Here is a 13,022-nt window from a genome sequence, read left to right as displayed (position 1 = left end):
CTCCTCTAGTGTTCCTGTCAGCTGCCATAGCCTACTCACATTTTAGAACAATTCAAATAAATAAATAAACATGTTATTCTATCTTTTTTTTGGCGATTTTGGGGTTTTTAAATGATCTGAAGTAATCGAAATGTTTGACTTTCTCCATCAGCTGTGTCAGCAACACGGTATTGATTTACTTCGGGAAAGTCAGAGACCGTGATAAAAACATTAACATCAGCTCAGAATTCACCATCTTGGACTAGAAAACCTTTTCTGTTGCTAGGTCGTTACTGGGTTGGATTATTTGCTGTAGCGTTAAACTACGTTCCATTACACATAGGAGTCTACTGACGTGACTGATTGTGTTTCAGGTATTAGTCGGACCCTATGTATTTCCATGGAAACGGGAAGCACACTCGCAAAAACCTTTCAAATTTGAGAGCAAATTGTCCATCAACATGAATATATTTACTTGAACAAAACTGTTGAACTATAATAACAGGTTCTGCTCTTCTGTTGTGGGATCAATAAACATAGTATCAATAAAGAAGAAACACTGGTATTTGATTTATTACTACTCCTGATCGATAATTATATTGATTATGTCTGGACTCACTTAGCCTCCCTACAGTTCCTCACAGCTGGAATAAGTCTCACTCGTCCCTCCTCTGATGTCTCGTGCTTCCTCAGGTCCAACTGGTCCAGAACCTGCTCTGACATCTGCAGCATGTAGGCCAGAGCTGAACACTGGATCTCAGAGAGTTTCTTCTTTGATCTGTTCTCTGACTTGAGGAACTGTTGGATCTGTTGATGAACTGACTGGTCCTTCATCTCTGTCAGACAGTGGAAGATGTTGATGCTTCTGTCAGGAGAGGTTTCATCAGTCTTCATCTCCTTCAGGTTGTTGATGGTTCTCTGGATGGTTTCTGGACTGTTGTCTGTCTGACCCAGCAGACCTCCTAACAGCCTCTGGTTGGACTCCAGAGAGAGGCCATGAAGGAAGCGAACAAACAGGTCCAGGTGACCGTTTCTACTGCTGAGGGATTTCTGCATGGCTCTCTGCAGGAACTCATCCAGGGTTAGAGGACTGTTATTGATCGGAGGATGACTGTTATTGATCGGAGGATGACTGTTATTGATCGGAGGATGACTGTTATTGATCGGAGGATGACTGTTGTTGATCGATGGGTGACTGCTCACATTGAATTCATCAGAGGAAGGCACTGTGCTCTCTTCTCTCTCTTCGTCTTTTCTCAGGAATTTCTTGAGGACCTGTGTGTTCCAGTGGGTGTAACAGTGGAACATGTAGACTGCAGCCAGAAACTCCTGAACACTCAGATGAACAAAGCAGTAGACTGTTTTCTGGAAGATCACACTCTCTCTTTTGAAGATCTCAGTACAGAGTCCTGAGTTCACCAAGGCCTCTGTGACATCCAGACCACACTGCTCCAGGTCTTCTTGGTAGAACATGATGTTTCCTTCCACCAGCTGTTCAAACGCCAGCCTCCCCAGCTTCAGAAGAACTTCCCTGTCGGCCTCCGTCAGCTCCTGTGGACTCGTCTCATGTCCTTCACCGTACTTGTTCTTCTTCCTCTTTGTCTGGACCAGCAGGAAGTGTGAGAACAGGTCAGTCGTGGTCTTGGGCAGCTCTCCTCTCTGGTCTGTGGTCAACATGTGCTCCAGAACTGTAGCAGTGATCCAGCAGAAGACTGGGACTTGACACATGATGTGGAGGGTCCTGGACGTCTTGATGTGTGAGATGATTCTTCTGGACAGATCTTCATCACTGGACCTCCTCCTGAAGTACTCCTCTATCTGGGCGTCAGTGAAGCCTCGGACCTCTGTTACCCTGTCAACACATGTAGGAGGGATCTGATTGGCTGCTGCAGGTCTGGAGGTGATCCAGACCTGAGCCGAGGGAAGCAGATTCCCCTGGATGAGGTTTGTCAGCAGCACGTTGACTGATGACGTCTGTGTGACATCAGACACAACCTCCCTGTTGTTGAAGTCCAGTGACAGTCGGCTTTCATCCAGGCCGTCAAAGATGAAGAGAAGTTTACAGACAGCCAGCTGCTCTGCTGTGACCTTCTGTAATGTTGGATGGAAAACATGGAGCAGCCTGAGAAGACTCAACCGCTGATCTCTGATCAGGTTCAGCTCCCTGAACGAAAGCAGAACCAGCAGACTGACATCTTGGTTCTCCAAGCCCTCGGCCCAGTCCAGAGTGAACTTCTGCACCGAGAAGGTTTTTCCAACGCCAGCAACGCCGTTGGTCAGAACCACTCTGATGGGTTTCTGTTGGACAGGTGAGACCGTAGAGACGTCCTCTCTCTGTTGGACAGGTGAGACCGTAGAGACGTCCTCTCTCTGTTGGACAGGTGAGACCATAGAGACGTCCTCTCTCTGTTGGACAGGTGAGACCGTAGAGACGTCCTCTCTCTGTTGGACAGGTGAGACCGTAGAGACGTCCTCTCTCTGTTGGACAGGTGAGACCGTAGAGACGTCCTCTCTCTGTTGGACAGGTGAGACCGTAGAGACGTCCTCTCTCTGTTGGACAGGTGAGACCGTAGAGACGTCCTCTCTCTGTTGGACAGGTGAGAACGTAGAGATGTCCTCTCTCTGTTGGACAGGTGAGACCGTAGAGTCGTCCTCTCTCTGTTGGACAGGTGAGTCTTTAAAGATGTCGTTGCACTTGATTGGAGTGTCATGGAGGGTCTTCTTCTTGGACGTTGTCTCCAGCTGTCTCACCTCATGTTGGGTATTAACCTCTTCACTCTGTCCCTCTGTGATGTAGAGCTCAGTGTAGATCCTGTTGAGGAGGGTTCCACTTCCTGTTCCACTTCCTGTTTCCTCAGTTCCTTCAGTCACTCGTTCACATCTGCTCCTCAGACTGATCTTATGTTGATCTAAAACCTCCTGCAGACCACGATCTGCTGAGAGACAAGAGACAGAGTCAGACTGAAGACAGAGAGTCTGACAATCTGATCAGATTATTTTCATCAGCTACAGAAAAACTACAGACAACAAAGAGAAGGTTTGAATCATCATCTTAAATGTCAGTGCTGTGTGATGGAACAATGACTCTGGAGAAAACAACAGGTCCTGGTTTCACTAATGACCACATCAGCAGACAGATGTTCAGTCTCACTTTGTCCACAGCTGCTCTGATTGGCTGTCTGCAGCTCACCTCTGGTTCTGGGTCTTTGTCCACACTGGGGACAGGACGGGGGTCCTGAAGAACCAGACTGGTCCCAGTCTGAGGTGAAGCACTGTCTGCAGAACCAGTGTCCACAGCTGGTGGAGACTGGATCCTTCAGGACGTCCTGACAGAGACCACAGCAGGACAGCTGCTGGTGCACAGAGACACCACTCCTCTTCCTCCTGTCAAGACATTTCTGGATCAACAACAACAACATGTCACAGCTCCACATCTGAGCTCTGATTGGTTAACTACCTCAAAGGGGTGGGGCTTCAGTAAGCAGAGGAGCAGAGAGAGAGAAAGTAAGTAAGTAGAGGAAGACAAGTGTAGAGAGACGAGCTGAATGAAGACCAGGGTCCTCATTTATCATCGTGGATACATCTTTTTTTACACCCTTTTCCCCCTGTTTTGTGCGTACGCACTTTTCTCCGCCAAATTTGGGATCTATCAAGCCAAAACCTGACTGGAAAAAGTGCGGAAATTTAACTGTGCTGCAGTGTGAGAGGGAGAGAGGAGCGCGGAGTACATTTAGAAGAGCACAGTAGGATTTTTTGAAGTAAGTAGGCTAGTGGTAGTGGTGGACTGTTGATGCTGGCAATCCAACCCGCTCTATAATAACACTAGGCTCTATGTTAATTGATAAACAGAGCGGATTGAGGATTTCGCTTTTTTGCTTTTACACACTCTAGTGTGAAGTCTGACAAGGATCAACCCCGCCATGTTTAAAAACACACCGGCAGCAGCGCCCACTGATCTGCAGCCTACTGAGACTGTTATTATTCTGTCACCTGAGTTAACGAGGTGCACGTGTGTTTGGAGCTGATGAGGGGAATAAAGAGCGAGGCAACGCGGACCTGAGGAGGAACTATGAAGGACTCAGCTGTAATGGGAAATGACCTAAACAGAGTCCAGTAGAGCTGTAACTGTGTAGTGGAAAGGCATTCAAATAAATGGTAACTATCCTGGAAATCCTGCTTTACATTGTTTTAACATAGGTAAAAGAAGAAAAAAAAGATTTTCTGGGATAAAGGCAGATTACATAAGATTATTCTTCTTTCTGCTCCCTTTTGTTGAGATTTGGGAGGGTTTTGTTTTTATTTTAGCTTATTAAAATGCAAGATCATTTTTCTGACTGATTTATTGCCCTGATGCCGTGTATCTCGCTTTCGGAGAAGTTCCACTTCTTTCCCCCGTCCTCCGCCCATTGTCTTCGTTGCCACTTTGTAGTCGCTCCACAGAGCACATGGCTAATTAATATGCACATGCAGACCATATATGGTTGTGTCTAGGCGTTCTGGGGGTGGAGTAAGAGGTGTGTTCACGTGCAGTTTGACAGTTTTAGTAGCAGTTTTACACCCTTTTTGATAAATGAGGCCCCTGGTCCTGAACTGGTCTGGTTTCTGTCTCTATTTATCTGTTGACCATAAATCTGGACTCTAAAACAAACTCCCTGTTAGTTTGAGTCTCTTCAGTTCTGTGTCATCTGGTCTGGTTTTTACTCCAAATGTGTGAAATGATTGAGAAGCTTTTGGTGGTGTTTTCCTCTTTCAGACACTGATCATGTGTTTGATGTCGGTTCTGGACTGATTCCTATCAGCTCTTTAACACCTGAGCTTCACTACATGTTGTGGAGAAGCTCAGTCACAGACAGGAAACAGGAAACACTAATCACTCCTGTCTGGTTCCTGACTTTTCAAAATAAAAGTCAGGAACCAGAATGCGCGTCGCTTTGGGTTGAAAGTAATCTGTGATATGTGTGCACTAAAGATGCTCCATCTGAATGGCCTCCATGCACATACACACGTGTTTTAACCAAAAAGGTGACCAAAATCACAGATGTGGCCGCGTTTGTCTCAGATAGGCAGAGAAATTGTAGGGTTAGCTGCAGCAGTCTCTTTCATTAATAAGGGCAGCCCCAAAAAAATGCCAGTTCATATAATGTCTATTTCAGTATGTCATTCCTTGATTTCCGTGACGTACAGCAGCTGTCAACCTGAATATGAGACTCAAATACATTGGTTCAAGGTCCGATATAGAAATATATATTTTCTAAATAATAGCTCATCAAATAATTCCTCTCACCTGGTTAATGTGATAACTGCCTCTGAACTTCACTGCACGAGTTGTAAGACGTCACTTTCATTTTCACGAGCTCTCATCTGTGAGACGCAAGCAATGTTTACTTTATGGAGAAAACCTAGGCTATGTGATGCATATTTTGATGGACAAAATATTGAAAAAGTATTTTAATATCACATGAGCACCTCAATCTCCAAAGAAATAACTATTACAATGAACAAGTGAATGGCCATTGAGTGTTGTTGTGCCGAGAAGTGCCTGCTTGCTGAGCTCTGCATGCTGCTCGCGGCAAGCCACTTCTCGGCACAACACCGGCAACCCCACAGAGAGCCACGGTGCAGCCCTGGCATTACATGAGGTTCACACAGACATTCACGCATACACGGGAGATTTCCTTATAGCCAATAGCAAAGACGGTAATGATCATAGCCAGCAACAGCCAGCAATAGAGCAGCCATGTTTAAACGATCATGTGACCGCCGCTCACAGCCCGTCATGTGACAGCGCACGGGTCCCTATTGGACAGCCGCTTGACTGCTCGGTGTCCGGACACACAGACACACACACACAGATGGGATCGTTGTAAAGGCTGAAGTGTCCTGCTTTCAATTTTAAAAAAAGTACGTCGCTCTCATTGTCCATTCCGGAAATAGACCCGAAAGAGTAGCTACAACAATACCCCTGCCCTGGTATTGCTGGTGATGCTGCAGACCTCTTTCTGAGTTTTCTGACCGGAGGGTCAAGATTCTGAAAAATCTTAATGTGTGGTGTGCTGTGTTTGGAATATCGCAGCACACCACACACAATACGATCAAAACTGTTCAATCACAGATTTTTATCTTCATGTGTGGGGTCTCTCACAGATAAAAAAATTGGTTGAGATTTAGAAAATCTTTATGTGTGTACCAGGCTTTAGAGGGTGCTAGAAGTATGTAGTAGAGAGTGTCACAGGGTTTCCTCCTCAGGTCAGTGAGGGGCGCTTTTACATTCATGTCCCCCTGCCTGCACGCAAATAAATGGCTGCTGCCTGCTAGCACTCCTGGTAGTCGTTTTTCACCTCCTTTCCCACACAATCTGATGACACAACAGACTTTTGGTGATGAGGTCACCGTATTTGGCCTCCCAGAAGGCAGCTTACACACAATTTATGGTCAGGATCTCCTTGCTTTTAACACCACTCCTTTTATAAAAAGCCTTGGGGTTCCTTTTTTTTTTTTTTTTTTTTACTTTATTTTTTCTTGTTTTCATTAACATAAACATGAGGTCAAATACAAACATGAGGTCATATACAAACATTCTGTCACATTGAATAATACTCATAGGTACTCGCCACAGGGTGATAAACTTTTGTTCATAATCTACGACAATTTCAGCCGTCGCACTCGGCTAGGTATGTAACCCATTTTGCCCAGTAGTCTTTCCCCTTTTCCTTCTGTAATCTCAAAATGAAAGTTATACTTTCCATACTGTATATATCTTTTATTATATTTTTCCATAGGTTCAGGGTGGGAGGTTCTCTAAGAAGCCAGCATCTGGTTATTGCTTTTTTACTTGCTGCCATGAGGATCTTTAATAAATATATATCCCTGTGAATAAAACTGAACTGAACTGTTATGCAGATCCTTTGATATATTCCCCAAATAAAATGAAACACAAGTGAAGTCAATATCAAATCCCAGAATCCTCTTTGTTGTGGCTTGTACTTGGGTCCAGAAAGGTTGCAAGGCAGGGCAGGTCCAAAAAATATGAGTGTGGTCCGCCATTAATTGTCCACATTGTCTCCAGCATTGGGTCTGGTGTCCTGTTTGTTCCAGACATTCTGGGGGTTATGAAAAACCTCACCAAGTTCTTCCAGCAGAAGCTTCTCCAACACTGTGAGTTTGTGGTCGACATCTGGGTGTGTATTATGGCAGTCCATTCCTCTGGGGAGATTACAATTTCCAACTCTCTTTCCCATTTTTGCTTTATATAATCTGTTGAGTGGGTCTTCATCAATGAAATACTTGAGTACAGATTCCCAATAATTCGTCGGGAGGACTTTGAGTTATAAGCTCTCATGAACATTTGTGTAACCCCAGATTGTTCTTCTGTACCCTGTCCTTTCACCTCACTTTGATAATAGTGTTGTATTTGTGTGTGTCTATACAAATCCTGTCTTTCTAGACCATATTTTCCAGATATAGACTGAAAGTCCATTAATTTCCCATCCTTCACTAATGAGGAGTATGATGTAATTCCATACCTTATCCACTGTCTGTATTTTGAATCTAGGGATGCTGGCTTAAAATCTGGGTCGTATGCTGGCCACCTCAATATTATTATTTCTTTTTGGATCTGAAATTTCTTCACAAAGTCTAGCCACACATTCAGTGAAAAACAAACCCATTGATTCTGGAGATCAGGTAAGTCCTTAATAACAGAAGGGCAGCCCAACAAAGATTGTACAGGTCTACTTGATATTGATAATTCAATACCTTTCCAGTTGGCTTCATACTCGGGGTTACACCAAAGAATCAAAGGTCTTAATTGTGCTGCTACATAAAAATCCCTCAAGCATGGTAGAGCCATCCCCCCCTCTTCCCTCGGCAGCTGCAATGTATTGTATCTTATTCGTGGTTTTTTCCCTTCCCATATAAATCTTGAAATTTGCTTATCCCATACTTTAAACTGTGAGTCAGGAATTTTAACTGGTAATGATTGAAATAAATATAGTAAACGAGGTAGGATATTCATTTTGGTGGTCATTATTCGGCTGCCGAAGTCAAGAGGAAGTGAGCCCCACCTATCAAAATCGTCACCTATCTTTTTGTTAACAACTGTATAATTCTCATTGTAGAGGTGAGTTGTATCCTTGTCAGTTTCACTCCCAAATATTTTATACTTGTAGAGTTCCATTTGAAGTTGTATCTGTTTGCAAGATCCTGCGGGGGGTTAAAATTAAAGACCAGAGCTTGGGTTTTCTCTATATTGAGGGTATAACCTGAAAGTGTGCCATACATTGTTAGGAGATCCATAAGGAATGGTACACTTGACGCTGGTGTTTTCAAAGCTACCAGGACATCGTCCGCGTACAGACATATTTTATGTTCTGTACCTCCTATTGTGATGCCTTCAAGGGCTGTCTCCTGCCTAATTAGTTGGGCTAATGGTTCTATAAACAAATTAAAAAGTCCTGGGCTAGCAGGACAGCCCTGGCGACATCCTCGTTGTAGGTGTATAGTCTTGGACAAATGACCATTTATCTTAATTCTAGCTGTTGGTAATGTATATAATGTTTTAATACACTGTATAAATTTTTTACAGAAACCAAATTTTTCCATTACCTGGTAGAGGTACTCCCACCCCACCGAGTCGAACGCTTTTTCAGCGTCGAGACTCACCAGGATGGCGCTAGTCCTTTCGTGTTTTATTTGTTCTATTATATGAAGGCACCTCCTTATGTTATCCTGGGTCCGTCTGTTACTTATAAAGCCGGTTTGGTCTTCATTTATTATTAATGGTAGCACCTTCTCCATCCTTTTAGTCAATATGGAAGCGTATAATTTGTAATCTTGATTTAGCACGCTAATTGGCCTGTATCCACTGCATTTTTTTCTGTCTTTGCCTTCTTTTGGGGTTATAGATATAATGGCTTCTCTCCAGGATGGAGGCAAAACTCCCTCTTTTAGGACATAATTAAAACATTCACAAAGTAGAGGAGTTATTTGATCTCTAAAAGACTTATACCACTCACCAGGGAACCCGTCGGTACCTGGCGATTTCCCTGCTTTCAGGCCAGAGATTGCTTTGTCAACTTCCTCAGTAGTTATTTCTTTTGTGAGATCATCATTATGTAGTTTTCCAATAGAAGGAAGATCTAGCTGATTTAAGAACTGTTCCACAGTATGTGCCTCTGCTCTATCTGGCTGTGTGTACAGGGATTCATAATATGTCTCAAACGCTTTTTGAATGCCATCTAGAGTGCAGGTTGTTTTATTAGAGTTGGGGTCTCTTATTTCATGAATAGTGTTTTCAGCTCGTTGGTTGCGTAGCCTCCAAGCTAACAGTTTTGTTGCTTTTGAACCTGTCTCATAATATTTTTGCCTCAAAAACCGGAGCTTTTTCTCTAACTCTTCACTGTGAATTTTATCTATTTCCTGCTTAACAGGTCTCATCTGTTGCAGTAGGAGGGGAGTTTTCTGCTTACTATGCAACTGCTCTAATTCTAGGAGTTTATTTTGCAGGTCAATCAGTCTTTGGGCTTGTGCCTTCTTCATGAAGACAGTAGTTGAAATAATTTTACCTCTGAGGACAGCTTTTGCAGCGTCCCACAGTGTCACAGCATTCACCTGCCCATTGTTATTATTTTCCAAGTATGTTTGTAATTCTCCTTTAATAGTTGTTTTAAATCCTGGGTCATTTAGCAAACTTGTGTTTAATCTCCATAACGTATTTTTGCGTTTGCTATCCACGTGTAATTTTAAGTACAAGCTAGAATTGTCTGACAGGTCTCTTGTGCCCATCCTACATTCCTTTACTCTATGTTTTTCGGAGTTATACATAAAAAAGTAATCTATTCTGGAGTGTACATTATGGCGTGCAGAATAGAAAGTGTATTGTCGATCTTGTTTATGGAGATCGCGCCATATATCTATCAATCCTAAATCCTGTAGTCTTTTCTTTACCCATGTTTCTAAGTTATTTTTTTTTCTTCTTTGGTTAGTTGTGTCTAGTTTTGGGTTCAGTATCATATTTAAATCCCCTGCACAAATGAGAACACCAAAAGTTTCACATATAATTAAATCAAAGATTTTCTTGAAGAAAGCCTTATTGCTACCAGGAGGGGCATATATATTAAGTAGGGTCACCTCTTTGTGGTCCAATTTACCCTTGACCAATATAAATCTTCCCTCCTTATCCTTAATCTCTGATATAAATTCAAAGTTAACTGAGTTTGAAATCAAAATTGCAACCCCACGTTTGCGACCTCTTTTGTAAGAGGAATAAAATGTATTTCTGAATCCCATCTTTTTTAGCTTTTCATGTTCAGAAGACTGTAAGTGTGTTTCTTGCCAGAATACAATTTGTGATTTCTCCTTTTTAGCCTTAGCTATCATCTTTGCCCTCTTAATATAATAGGGCTGGTGAGCCCATTTACATTGAGTGTGACAACATGAAATTCTCTTTCACCCATAATCTACAATTGTGAAGCATCTCAGTTCCTGTGGCAATAACCTCTTGGACCTCAGAACATAATAACAATGTAACACAACAGAAAAGTATGAACAAACATAACTATAATGCAGGTTAAATGAGTGTGCTTCCAACTTGGAGGTTCAGACTAATCCAACCTCTGAGGTGGGGGTGTGTTCCAACCACTGGGTGGGGCCCCTGACTAGTACAACTAGTAGTTCGCTGGTGGCTTGCTCCGTATTTACCGGTGTTTTATTAGACAGAGTTTGTAACATTAGGGTCCGTTATTATGTCCCAAAGATCAAAACGTAATGAAGTATATTCCAGCTGCAGTTGAGCAGCACAAACGCTATGGTTCGAGTGGGAGTATTCAAAACTTATAAGTCTCAACGGGACCGAGCCTGTGTATCACCAACCTAATCAATCATTAATTTTGAGGCGTTAACTTACGTATCCCCGTTTTGCAGTCAAAAAACAAAAACAAAATCCAAGGACCGATGCGGGCCAGAGAGGGAATAAAGTAGCCAAGCTCTCTCTCTCAGTCGCCAGCGGGTGTAGTATCCTCCTCTCCGGTGCGCCGCTGAAATCCCCGCAGTCTCTCGCGGATGCTTCGTTGGAATTTTCCCGGGTCGTGGCGGGGGTCCTTCACGTTCTCCCACGGTAGCTGAGGGTTGTCCGGCGTCTTCTTGGTCTGTCGGGTGTGGGGCACTGCAATCCCTCTGGCACGTAGACCCTCCGCTGCTTGTTCAGCACTGTGATATGTAACAGGCCCATCTTTAAGGAATACTCGCATCCTTGTTAACGGAGTCTGAAAGCGGATTCCTTTTTCTTTAAGTGTCTTCTTTATTATCGTGTATTCCTTTCGTTATAACAGCACTTCAGTTGCGTAGTCATGGTCAAAGGACAGCCGTTTGCCTTCAAAAGTGATAGGCTTCTTCCAGGCGGCACGAATAACGTTTTCCTTAGTTGTGAATTTCAGGAATTTTATGACTATGGATCTTGGAGTAGCATTGTCCGGGGGCCTCGCGCCCAGGGCTCTATGCGCCCGCTCAATGCCCAGATTCGTGTCGGGGGGGATGTCCTCACTTAGTTCGGTCTTGATGAGTCCTCGATCTCTTGATTAATGTCAGCTCTCATTTCGTTCAGCTGTTTCTTAATATCTGACTGGAAACTATTTTGAAAGTCAGTTAGTCGATTTGCAATATCGGTTTTGATTTCCGTCATCAGCTCTCTTATGGTAGTCAGTATTGCGGACTCTTCACCTGGCGTTAGCTTTGTAGCTGGTGCCTCCTCGCCGCCATCTTCTTCTGTGTTTGTGCTTTCCATGGCGTCGTCCTCCCGATCTAAGTCGTCTTTCTTAGTTCTTCTTTGGGACCTACCACGGGCCCTTTCCTTCCCCCCTTCCATCTTCGGGTGTGTTTAGGTCAGTCTTAGTTTAAGAAACCTTTTGAATTTGGGGGGTTTACCTAACCGGCAGAGAGCAACTTTTTACACGTCCATCCTCGAGCTTGTGCCACCGGAAGTCGGGGTTACTTTTGATAGTAAACTTGATTTTAAGAAGCAAATCATCTCAGTGGTAAAAGGGTCTTTTTACCAAATTCGTATTTTATCAAAAGTCAAGCCTTATTTATCTTTTAATGACTTGGAAAGAGTTATCCATGCCTTTGTAACATGTAGGCTCGATTTTTGTAATTCATTGTATGTTGGTCTAGACCAGAGCTCACTCCGTTGCCTGCAGCTGGTGCAAAACGCTGCTGCTCGCCTTTTGACCGGCACTAAAAAACATCAACACATCACCCCTGTTCTATGGAGTTATTTTTGTCTCATTAATATCTGTAAACGCACAGAAGGTGATCTACAAATGTTCCTTGGTTTGCACACGTGTTTTGCTATCCACAAAGGGTGATCTACAAATGTTCCTTGGTTTGCACACGTGTTTTGCTATCCACAAATACAAATTTCTAATTTGTAACTTGTATTTTGGTTTTTACAAATAAATGTGTATTTGTAAATATATTGTATATTTGTAAATGTATAATTTTCCATTTGTAAAAACAAAAAAGCCATTTGTAAAACCGAAAATTCTGTCTGTGAAGTGTGACTCTGCATTTGTGGATCACCAATCACACACACGCATCTCTTTCCGCAATGACGTATTTCTGAGACAATCCTGCCGAGATCCACACAGAATCCACAAACTCACAGCTGCTGATTCACAAAGGGCCGCTCTCCTCACCAGGGGGGGCAGTGTTGGCGAGTAGCTGGATGAAAACTAACGAAGAAGACTGCTATTGGTTTATCTCGAGAAATTATTTTAATTCCCACTGTTAATGCGTCACTTTATTAAGTTTTAATGTTTTTTCATGCGATAAAGTAACTGTTTAGACCCCCAATATGCGGTTAGTTTATCCAAATGACGCCTCTTTGGAAGTTTGCTCCGCCGTTCGCGGAGCAGTGAAGCTCCATCTGTGGAGCAGCTAAGCTAACTAGGCTACCACCGGACGAGCGGTCTATCACAGAGGCTACCGCCGGGCTGCTGTGGTGGTCGGCCGGCTAACCTCCGCTGTCATCCAGGTCTCCCCCGGCTCGT

The 13,022-nt window shown here is 43.4% G+C and overlaps 1 protein-coding gene across 1 annotated transcript; it reads right to left on the bottom strand.

Annotated features, from left to right (window-relative positions):
- Window positions 1–594: 594 nt before the first annotated feature.
- On the bottom strand, window positions 595–2,907 carry LOC146977812 (protein NLRC3-like; the record flags this gene model as incomplete). The annotated part of the gene is made up of 3 exons (XM_085790507.1): window positions 595–702; window positions 1,183–2,288; window positions 2,649–2,907. Coding segments are annotated over 3 exons (1,473 nt in total), but the record flags the coding sequence as incomplete, so codon positions are not given.
- Window positions 2,908–13,022: the final 10,115 nt, after the last annotated feature.

The sequence above is a fragment of the Trachurus japonicus genome, chromosome 11, assembly GCF_045865225.1.
Source record: "Trachurus japonicus isolate A0001 chromosome 11, Traja_1.0".
Taxonomy (NCBI): Eukaryota; Metazoa; Chordata; class Actinopteri; order Carangiformes; family Carangidae; genus Trachurus; species Trachurus japonicus.
This window is presented reverse-complemented; position numbering and strand designations above follow the sequence as displayed.